Here is a 12,069-nt window from a genome sequence, read left to right on the forward strand (position 1 = left end):
TCATTCTAAGGTAAAAAGGGCCTGCGAGCCCCACGATTAGGAGAGAGTGTCAGGACGGACGCGTACGATCCTTGACCCATCCCTGCCGTTTTGTCTAATAAACAGCAGAACCACCTTGCTTCTTGCGTGTGTCTCATACTCTGTTGTTTTTGGGATATACGGGAGGAGTTGGGGCCTCCCTGCCCAGAGGTCCGCGGACGGCCCAGCAGACACCGGGAGAATTTCCCCCCGACACTTGACCTGCAGAACACCACTAATACACACTGCGGTGTTGAGGTGTTATGCCTGTTGGGTTTTTCCCCAGGGACTAGATCTGCACCTTCAGAGATAAAGGTGAATTCTAGGACGACCCGCATTCATCTACACGACACACTCACCAGAAGCAAGGCAAGGTGTCGAACTCGGCCTGTCCATAAAATGTAGAAATTCCTATTTGCATATCAGTCTGGTCCTAGCCACCTGGGAAATCCAGGCCCAAATTGCTAGGCAATTCTCCACTGAACAAGAGTGCAAATGTATATTTCACCTCTGTGTAAGGTACGTTGAGCTAAAACATGGTTGTGGAACCTCCTGACCGGGCACCTACCCACTGGCTGTGTTTGCTTTCAGTAGAGGGCTCCCACACCCGTGTCAATTCTGCACTGCAATTATGTATGGAACAACAGTCAAGTATATTAAACCATGAGGGATGCTTTTTATTATGCATTTGTGAACTGAATCACTGCTTGGAAGACACATATATGCCATAGTGTGATAAAAAAACATTTCTACAGGTTCACAGGATTAAGTAGTGAATCCATCATTTCAGACCAATGTTCAATTTAGGCACTTGACCACATATATTCTCAGCCTTACTGGGTACCAACATGTGTTATTCTTTGGGCCTCATTACCCGGTAGGCGGTGAGCCATGGCGCTATTAGCGACATGGCTCATGCCGGTAAAATACCGGCACCGCCTTGGCGGAAAGGGGATTTACCGCCCCATTCCAAGGTTGGAGGGGCGGTAAATCCCCTTTCCGCCATTGCCCTTCCCCATTCCCATTTCTGCCCCATAGGGCTCTATGGGAATGGGGAAGGCGCTAATTACGGCACCGCAAATTGCGGTACCGTAATTAGCTCCGAGGTCCCTTAGCGGGTTGGATTTTAACGCCTGCAAAAAGCAGGCGTTAAATCCCCCAACCCGCAAAGGGACCTCGTAGTAAGGCGGTAGGGATTTACCGGTACCGGTATTTTACCGGTACCGGTAAATCCCTACCGCCATCCGTGTAATGAGGCCCTTTGACTTTAAAATGCTAAAATAATTTTATAAAGAGGTGACTTGAAAAGTCCACAAATAACACATATCAAAAAAAGCTAAATAACTCATAGAAACATTTTAAGCAAAACATATGTATGTGTAGCATTATTTTCACCATTCTGAATCTACGTCTGGAAGTACTAGAATGCAGTAATGTCACCCTGCACAATCTCATCAGGTTTTGTGTCTGCATCGACACGATTTAAAGACAGAAGACAACAGCAAGCAGACTATGGGGAAGGGCAACGAACTGTAGGTATTGTAAGTCAAAGGCCTCATCACGAGTTGGGCGGTATTCCGGCTGGGATAGCGCCCAACTTTATTTGTGTTAGTGCACACCCATCCGACGACATTACAGCCTGATCATGGTGCAATTACTGTTTGGTAATACTGGCAGTGGTAATTGCACCAGAAATTGGCATTTTTCCAGCTTCTTTACCCCCAGCTCTCTGCTGGTGGTAAACACGCCAGACTCGAAATTGGGCGGGCCCTTAAATGCGGCAGTAACATCATTACTGCATCATTTGAGGGCTACCGCCCAACTCGTGATGAGGCCCAAAGGCATGCAGTTTGGTAATATGCATGAAGTGAAGAAATGTGTAATTCCACAAAAAAGATGTGTAAGTCAAAGTAGCGTAAAACTAAGAAACTAAGGAAGTGGACTAGACTGTACAAAAGGAGGAATTTACTTTATCAATTAAGCACCGACTGGGGGAGTACAGGTGGAAAAGAACCTATCTACCTCTTATTAGCCTAAATTCAGCCCTGTTATGAGAGCTTGTCAGAAGAAATAATCGGTTCCCCACTCACATCTGTGTCTGCTGCCTTCCACATCAAGAGCTTCCCAGTTAGATGACCCCTTAATAACAAAGAGACATGTCAAATGGTATTTCCACATGGCAATTGCAGGCTCTGTTTACGACGAAGCCCTCAAGAGCGTGAGACTTCCCCACCGAATAACCACACTTTCTACTTTTACAGTCATGAAAATTAGAAGAATTTCATCCAAGCAAAACCTGGTCAGTGGGGCATTGCATTATCCATATGGGGGGTGCAGACGGGCTATTTATGAAGGGTATAACAATTCTTTTAAGAACTTCTCTTATGGGATTCGATGAAGTTAGAACATTAAAATGTGTTTTTTTTTTTCTTGACAATGCAACAATGAACCTTCCTTTACCTGGGATTGTCATCCCAAAAAACCAAAGACGGAGAACACAGTAATGTTTATTCAATAATATAACATGGATTGTACCTCACTCTTTCTTTCATAGAGCTGTGGGTAAAACCTGTCTGCTCATCAGCTACACCAGCAATGCCTTCCCTGGGGAATATATCCCGACTGTGTGAGTATCTATTGGTATCAGGTGGGGGAGCAATTCTATTTTATCGGACAGTGAAAAGATGTGTTTACACATTTTACTCTACACTTCTTTTTCTCTTTCTGTACCTTTACCTCTTGTCTCCCTCTCACCTAAATATGTTTCATTCTTGCTTTCATTTCTCCATCCTATCCCCTTTTCTTGCAAAAACAAAACCTCTTCTCTACGCTCTCTTTAATTATCCAATTTTGGCCACTACCCTTTCTCATTCCTCTTGCCATCTGTCCCTCTGACCCTTTACCCCCTTCCGTTTCTTGCCCCCTTGCAGATTTGAAAACTATTCTGCCAACATGATGGTGGATGGGAAAACGGTGAACCTAGGACTCTGGGACACAGCTGGACAGGACGATTATGACCTACTCCGGCCCCTTTCATACCCGCAGACAGTAAGTGCTTCCCACTTTGTCCCTTTTCCTTGTCAAAGCCCTCACGCAATGAGGCGGGCAACTATGAGGAGGGTATAAAAAGATGGCCTTCCTTCAAGCATCCACGTTTTTCCTGTCACTCAAGCGAGTATAGCCCCCACATGGAGTTAGGGTAAGTATTTCCTAGTGATTTTCTTTTTTCTTCAGCATACATATACTTAATTGCACTTCTCCAGAGTTCAAAATGTGGCGGCTCATGCTCGTCTTTGACTTGGTTTTACGGGACAACGTTCCCCAGTCCCTCCACTCATGACACTCGCTCCCTGTCTGCAGGAGAATTGCTTTTAAAGCACTTTGCATTCCCCTTCAATGCGATACGTGGACAGGCACCTGCATTCCTGCAACTTAAACTTAAAAAACCTGTCCCTAACCTAAAACCTACACCATTCCCTCGCCTGTCACTGGCAATCACGGCCTACTTGAAAAGTAAATCAAGTCCTCAACCTTCTCCAGTCTATTCCTGCACAGAGAGCCCGCCCAGGTAACTTGCGTTTGAAAAAAGACATCACACCTATTGAAGAGAGTGCCCTGTTTCCTAACACATACCGGTTTTATTATCTCTGTATTCCTTTCTGTTTCCTTATCTTGGTCCTTCTTATCTAGTATAGAATATTTCTGGCTGGTATTTCCTTCTCCAGAAAGCTGTGGCTTGTATCACTAAGCACATTTCATTTGTCATGTTCAGGGCATACCAATACATGTTTTGTGCATCTTCTCTATTTAGGAATTAAGATTGTATGAATGTGTGAACATCCCTGTTTTACCTGATGTAGGGTTGTGTGCGTCATACTTCCTGTTTATTCTGTTGAGTTGATTCTAATTGCTACAAACGATTGGAGTTGTTGACAATATGTTGTCCCATTCACTTGTGGTCCTTCTTATTCAGAGGTCTGATTCTCTATGTATGTTTTCTTCACCTTGTGGACAATTAGGTATGGCACTCTGCTCTGCTGAGTTTTCCACCTCATCCTCTTCCCACCCTCCCTCTTGTGTTCCTTGCTTTCACCTATTACTCTACCAATTCAAAGCACTGACACCTATGTTACTTTGGCTTGGCACTGCAAGATAAACACTTCTAGATTAATCAGGAGCTTGGTTTAATAACCCTATCTGGTGGAAAGGTCCTCCACCCTTCAATGGCTCACTTGAGCACATCTGAAGACCATCTCATTTTTACTGACTGTAGCACCACACCTGCATCGACTAGACAGTGGCGTCATGAAACTTTGCTTGCCATCTTGGATATCTCTTTTCGCTCTTCTTTCAGTCATCTGTGGTTTCATCCAATAACCATTGACTACACTGCGCCCCTGTGACCACGAGCATAATATTCTTTCATTGAACCCTTTGTACCTAACCGTCTGTTTGCCTGATACGTAAGGTATTACTCCTGCTTCTTTTTTATTTCCTTTCAACTATTATCCTTTTTTCCTTTCCCCCACAGACGATGATCTGGTTTTACCCCTGGTGGTTGTACCCTATGCCACCTTCTAGACATGTCTCAGCACGGTAACACCACTACAGTGGCGACCGGGCTGGTATGAAAGACTCTTAACATAACAGATCATGCAGATGAAGAAGACTATTTATTTATTAAGAGTCAGACAAGCCTGTGGTATGCACACCTATTCTAAGGGGGTTGTGGGATCATTGGGTACTTGGATTTGAATTTGAGAGCAGCAGTTGGTAACCCTGCACTCCCACTAAAAAAGCCTCCAAGGCTGTGGGCCTCATTACACAGTAGGCGGTAAGGGTTAACCGGTACCGGTATTTTGCCGGTACCGGTAAACCCTTACCGCCTTACTACGAGGTCCCTTTGCGGGTTGGAGAATTTAACGCCTGCTTTTTGCAGGCGTTAAAAACCAACCCGCAAAGGGACCAGGGAGCTAATTACGGTACCGCAATTTGCGGTGCCATAATTAGCACCTTCCCCATTCCCATTATTCCCTATGGGGCAAAAATGGGAATGGGGAAGGACAATGGGGGAAGGGGGAATTACCGCCCCACCAACCTTGGAATAGGGCGGTAATTCCCCTTTCCACCAAGGCGGTGCCGGTATTTTACCGGCATGGACCAAGGTGCTAATAGCACCTTGGTCCACCGCCGTCCGTGTAATGAGGCCCTGTGAATTTACTGAAGAGCCCTGGTGGCGACGGCTCCTCATTGCAACAGAAACATTATCGCAGAAGCAACAGTCCTTGATTTTTGTCTATTTCTAGAGATCCCAGATGTAAAATCCTCACATTCACACAGTGGTGCATATGCAATATGGGGGCACCTCTTGTGTAGGAATTGGGCAGATGAAGTGGAGGACACAATTAAGGAATTGACTGTGGTAATAACCAAGCCTTTTATGCGTATTTTGGAATGGCTAATGCTGCACAGACAAATGCAGAGAGCGGGAGAGAGAGGAAGTCATCCCTCTTGCAGTCCTTGATTCGCTATCTGTCCCAGAAGAAAGCAGGGTAAGGACTGGGAACAGTGGATCCATGATGGTAGAAGCAGAGCACCCTCCCATTAAATAGACATCAGAAGGTGATTGCCAGTTACACCAATCCGGCAGCGACCTTCTCACCTGAACAGATCCAGGCTTTAGTTAGGGTGGCTGTAAATTCTGGGATTGATCAAATATTCCTAGGAAGGATCCCACCTGTAATCCCTGTGTTGGATATGATCCTGGAACCACCCACTCCGATACTTTCCACTGTGTGCCCTGTTTCTTCATCTATTATGAACCTACTTAATGATCCCAGACCATTCCCAATGGTAGAAGAGGAGCAACAAAGAGATTTGGAAATGTTAGGGAGATAGCTTGGTAAGAGGGTGAAACATTACATATTTGCAAGCATTATTGAACATCTTAAATTACACTTGAGGGCTCTGCAGCTCTGGCATCTGCCAAGGATGTTGTAGGAAAGTCCCTAGATGCTCACACCAGAAAAAATACAACCCACTAGGGAAAAAGGCCCAATACACCTCTTGCAAGGATAACAACGTTTATTTCCATACAAAGGAAAAAGCGAACTCTGCTGCCGCGCAGCACTCTAGTAAAAATCTTTCAGTGCAACACATTGTGAAGGTGTGCAGCATCATCAGTGACATCATTACATACAGTAGAAACCAGCGCGGTTGGTTGGTGCAATCCTACACATAGGTTACCTGCTTCATAGGGAATGCCAGGCCATTGGTGCCAGCCCTGTCCGTCCATCTTCTTCCACGTTGGCGATGCTGCAGTCGTCATCTGTCAGAAGGCAGCCAAGTTGCACTCATATTGCGAACGAAACAACACATCTCTATATATGTAACAATGCACCTGGTACAAGCAGACAGGGGCTCAAGGGGAAAGCAGAGGTCATACTAACTTTCACATTTCACTCACTCCCAGACAGGCTGGCATCTCTCCAACATCTTCCACTCTCGTTCTGGGCTATAATTTCATCCCTCCCTGCACCTTGCAGCACAAGTCATGTGATCTGGGACTGAAGGTAGGAATGCCCTGCTTTCTGATCTTTTTGATTGTTCGAAGGGTCCAGCATGTTTATGATCAGTGGTCTGGGGCTGGCTAGTGCATTGGAATTCATGGGTCCTAAAGCCAGGGCAATTGGGTGATATAACTTAGAGTTGGGACTGGTGGGGATTGGAGGCCTGTGCCCTCCTTCTCGTGGGATTGTATTGTACAAAGACGCCCAGCCCCACTCCCATTAACTTGCAGGGCACATTCTTCGCAGGGCGCAATAGTTGGCAACATTTTTGGACAATGAAGGGCTTATTGACCTGTGTAGCTCTGGCCTTTCTCATCAGTGCCCGGGATACAACCTATTCCTTGTTCCTGTTCACGGCCTAGGACTGGGATGCTGGTTGCCGCCCTCCGTTTAAGCTTTGCCCTTGAACATGGCTGCTAATATCTGAGATGGATGCTATTCCCACATGTGCACTGTGCCTTATTCTAAAGCACTTCGGGGTGCGGGAAGATCGTGTCCCCTTCCAAACAATGTGTACAGTAAGTATTTACCAGTAGTCCTTGAAAGAAGTTGTGCTGCCTCATTACTAATATATATATATAATTCAGAAGAAAAGGAAGAAACTGGATAAAGCATCAGTTCCCATTTGCTGGTCAATTCCATTCTGCCCAGTACTCAGGACAATTTGTCCATAGTGGAATCATTTCCCCATCTGGTAAAGGCAATTCTGCCTTAATCAAATTCGAAAGCAGGGTTGTCCTGTTCTACATCAACATACAGGGTGGAATTAAATCCGGGTCCATATGGTGCAAGCAACGCCACAGTTCCTGTAGGCAGAGGAGACTCTTCACTCATTGGATGCCTCTTATTTGACTAGATAGCATTGTGCAGAGTTTGAGAAAGGTGTTCCCCTCTTCCACCCACTTCTCATTTTCCTACAGTCTCTTCTTGAAGATCTGCAGGAAATGTGCAATCCCATCAACAGATCAGCTTTCTCCAGATACACAGGCCTTTATTCCCACCTTCTACAGGGAGGGACCCGCAAGCATGCAGTTGGAATGTTCTGCGTTCAATTGCCTCACTGCTCCCCTTACCCCTTTCCTAAGATTCCCATGGTCTTGAAGCACATCAGGAAGTAGTGAGAGAGAGGGAGTGATTAGAATTACTCTGGGATGGGAGAGGAAGTCGTGGTACTTCCCTTTACTGAGAATGTCAGTTTCTGACCCTACATCACTGAGATGGCCTCATCTGCCTCTTCGCAGAGTTGGGATCAGACTATTTAAAACTGCAGGGGAGGTGGCCTATGAGTAAAGGTGCCATCTATTTAGGTGGAAGCCTTGCTTAAACTATCCAGTCACACGTTACCCCTAAAGAGGTACAACAAACACTAGGCTATTTTCACATCTTGAGCCATTAGCTCTATTTTCTTGATATTGTTTTCTGGGAGCCCTGGACTCCTCTTCCATCGATGGGTAAGCCATTAGGCTGCTCAAGATGTTTATATCGTTAGATACCACATCAGATCCCTTCTCGCATCATGGGATCTACCTGCATTGTTTATGTCCCTGTTAGGGCCTCCCATTTAGCCCTTGGACCTGGCTTCTCTTCCAGTCATCTCATCCATGATTCTGTTCCTGGCAGCCTGTATTTGGCAATGAGATTCCGAGAAGTAGGTGCGCTGTTTTGTAAGACCATGTCACATAGGTCACCTGCCAACAGGGAGGACTGTATTTGGGGACTGTGTACCAGTAGTTCAATCCTACATGCAAAACTGGGATCTTCCCTAAAGAACCAACAATCAGGATGGTCTTCTTCGCATAACAATGTCTCTCATCATTGCATGTGTGTAGCTAGGCATCTGCAGCCTCTGAAGCAATACCGGCATATCCCCCCATGGAGTCCAATAGGACTTCTTGAAATGTCAAATTACCAACATCACTGGCACTCATAATCCAGTCGTAATACCGCCAGACAGAGTGCCGGTAAGAGTATCACCATTTACTGGTATCCTGGCAGAATTACCGCCAGGATACTAGCAAACTCGTAATGAGGGTCAAAGTTCCTTGAGCAGATGGGTCAGTGGTTGCAGCTGAGTAGTGAGTGGTCCCTGCTGTCTACTGCTCATCCCCTTAATTCCCTTCCCCTCAAAGCTCTGATATATATTATTCCTCATACCACTGTCCGTTTATCTCTTTCACTCCCTTATGAAATACTCCAGGCCTCTGTGCAGCTTCCACTACCACCTTCCCTACCTCCTTTCCTGGTCACTTCTTGTTCAACCTCTTCCTTACTTCTCTAATACCCTGATGTTACCATGTCAGTGTTAATCCCAGCTTCTGCCAACCACGCCTCCTTCTGCACCCTGTAAGGTACTACCTCCTCTAGATGTCTTAATTGTTGAGTTTTCACATCCTCCTTTTGGGACTGTCTGGCATCTGATGTTTCCACCTGTTTCTCTACTTTCCTAACTCACACGATAGTCTTCTGTTCAACCTCAGTGTTTGATCTTTCAATTGCCACCTTGAGCTCCTGCAAGCTCCTTTTGCCAACTCTTGCCCTGTTTTTTTACCAACCCCTCACTCAGCCATTTAATTGCTACAACATATGTTTGTCCATTTCCAAGCTCAGCTCTTCAGCTTTTGTAACTTATCTCCACTCTAAATCTCTGATGTTACTACCTCCTCCTTGACCCTCTTAGGTCTCATGATCCCCTCCTGCTGCCACCTCTTCAGTCTCCCCGGTCTCTGTAGCCTTTGCCCCTTCCACTGCTCTTCAGTCCCCGATCATCACCAAATACACCATGAACGTGCCACACAAATTCAGCAACTGGGGTTGGTTGCTTTTGTACAGTGTTCTTCCTCCCACCCCCCCTTGGGTGTCACGTTCAGTGAGGGACCCTGTGACTGTTAAGTAAGTGAGGCATTGGATTGGTTGTTGTCCCCAGGGGCACTGCAGTCTACTTTTCTCTTAAATGGTGGACCAAATCTGCAACTGGCCAATCCACCAGGTTAGACGCCAGTAATCCCTCTTTGACCCTTCCCTGTGGTGCCTTTGCTGCACTGGTATCTCCTGGTTTCACACCTTGTGAAATCAATACTGAACGCTCATTGGGTAAGCTTGCTAAACACCTCCGGTTACTGAATAGTGTGTGTGCTTGGAAAGATTGCAAGACTGCATCCTTGGCAGAGGAATTTTCGGCCAGAAGAAAATCCCTCTGTAACTGTCTTTTCCCTCTGATGCATCCTATGATAGGAAAGTAGTGGACTTGCAACATTGTATCCACTGTACACCCAGGCTCATTGAATATCATCTTGGCACATTAAATTGACTTGCCTGATGCCCAGGTGAAGTTTTAAACATGTTGAAATACATGTTACCAGTGTCTAGTCAACTAAACGTTTTACATTAAAGGGAAAGGTACCTTTTCCAACATTGACACTTCAAGATTGTTTAAAAAGAGATGCAATCCCTCGCAATTCAGAAGGGGGTATTTTATACTTATCCTGCAGGATCTCACCAGGGGTTTGGTCAGGGGTAGAGCTTCCAAAACTAACCTGCCCAAGTGGCCTGCCGGATTGATGAGGATCTAAAATCCCAGGTCTGGCCCTTAGTGAGGCGTTGTGATTGTCCCCCGCCACGTGTCAGTGTCCAAGGCTGGGTGACAAGGGGTCCTCCATATGACAGTACTTGATCCAACATCCACTGCCTTGGGTGGCACCTGGCCCCTGGAATTACCACCTTATTGGTCCCCAGAATTAGGGCATAGTGCTTTCCTTATTGTCTGAGTTGCAGTCTCCCTTGGATGTGGGGAGGGCTGTTAAGGGCTTACTCGCTATGCCTGCATCATTCAAACTTTGTGACTCCATCTTTGTTTTGTTTGGACACGGGGTATGAAACCCCGGGTTGGTGTCCTACGCCTTTGGGTTAGGTTGACTACTGTATCTCCATGGCTTATGCTTCTTTTAAGGTGACACGGCAGTCGTTGCAGGGAATGTCCATCAAAGTGTGGCTTCCTCGTGGGCTCCTTTCTGAAGGTGTTTCTCTTGAAGATGTTTGCAGCATGACTATGTGGGCCATTCTGGACACTTTCTTTTCCCATTATACACTGGGTGTGGTGTGTGGTAATGTCAGCACAATGTTCCTTTGGCAATGCTGAGAGAAGTGCCATCTTTTATTAAGTTGGTCACAGTATTACAATTACCCTTTAATCATTGTCTCTTTGGTTCCATTGTTATCGTCATTGTGCATGCTTGGCATGTCCTTATTGTTTAAGGTGTGTTTTGATTACATACTGGTTATCTTTATCAAACTGATTCCTTCTCTTACTTAACAAAGTTCTATTTCACATCCTGCTACGCAGAGGTTTGGATGATTATTTAAAAACTTCGATAATTGATAATAGATCGAAAAATGGGGCTTGATAGTTTAAAAACTTTAAAAACATTTAGAAAAAGTTGAGTTTATTTGATCATTCTTACCAAGATTTGATGATATTTATTTAAAAGTTATAAAGAACCCTTGGCGCTTGGCTCACAAACATTTTCAATGATATAAATGAGGAGATGGGTGCAAGCAGGTCTAAATTGCACCTCCCTAACTTGTACATCAAGTCTGAAAACTGGAGCAAATCTTTCATATGCTCTCATGGAAATATGATTGATAAAACGTGTCAAAGGACATCTCTGAGATGCTCCAGAGATCTCCAGTTTGCCCCCATTTCTAAGCTTAGCAAATTAGCAAAATTAGCAATTGCAAGATACTGTGCGACAAAATTGTGATAGAAGTGATAAACCCTCACCTCAGTTCTAGCTCCTGACTCGGGAGGAGGACAAGTGAAAGGTCCCTCATTTCCTGGAATGCACGAGGATTTGTTCATTTGTTCAACAAGAGGGGCATAATTAAAGATGATCACCAGATCATTTGTTTGCAAGAAACCTGGCAGCAGGAGCCCCCTGTGAGTGATGGATTTATAACCTTACTTAATGCAGTGGGTAAAAACCAAAACGGTAGACCATTGTCTGAACACTTAACAATGATTAGGAATAACATCGGCCTAACTGTGATAAAAAGCACAAATACACATTTATTTGTACAGGGGACTGTACTGGGAAATGGCAATAATGTGAACATCGATTATGGTTGCTTGCTAGTCATCAATGTATACTGGAATCCAGTAAAAATAACAACAGGAAGTCTGCCTCAGTAACCAAGATGATTGACGACTGTACTATGGAATTTAGGAATCCACATATTATAATATGTGGTGACTTAACTATAAAAGGCATAGGCAAAAGGAAAGCCCAAGAATTGGAGGTAAGGCACTGCATGATACTAAATGGTCAAACTAGGGGAGATATTCTCGCCAAGCCAACATGGCACCATAATGAGTGCAAAGCCACATTAGATTACATCTGGGTGTCAGAAAACCTCCAAAACAACACAAAAGACTTTCGAGTCATGGCTATGGAAAGTAGTGACCACGACGCGGGAAAGGTGGAGAAGC

The 12,069-nt window shown here is 45.1% G+C and overlaps 1 protein-coding gene across 2 annotated transcripts in view; it reads left to right on the forward strand.

Moving 5' to 3' along the window:
* LOC138582074 (ras-related C3 botulinum toxin substrate 1-like) overlaps positions 1 to 12,069 on the forward strand; it is a 68,588-nt gene that overhangs the window by 44,214 nt on the left and 12,305 nt on the right. For both annotated transcript variants that reach the window (XM_069653023.1, XM_069653024.1), the window contains exons 2-3: positions 2,573 to 2,644; positions 2,949 to 3,066. In XM_069653023.1, coding sequence (XP_069509124.1) covers positions 2,573 to 2,644; positions 2,949 to 3,066 — 190 coding nt within the window. The remainder of the gene's footprint in view (positions 1 to 2,572; positions 2,645 to 2,948; positions 3,067 to 12,069) is intronic.

This window comes from Ambystoma mexicanum, chromosome 3q (assembly GCF_040938575.1).
Source record: "Ambystoma mexicanum isolate Mex_15411 chromosome 3q, UKY_AmexF1_1, whole genome shotgun sequence".
Taxonomy (NCBI): Eukaryota; Metazoa; Chordata; class Amphibia; order Caudata; family Ambystomatidae; genus Ambystoma; species Ambystoma mexicanum.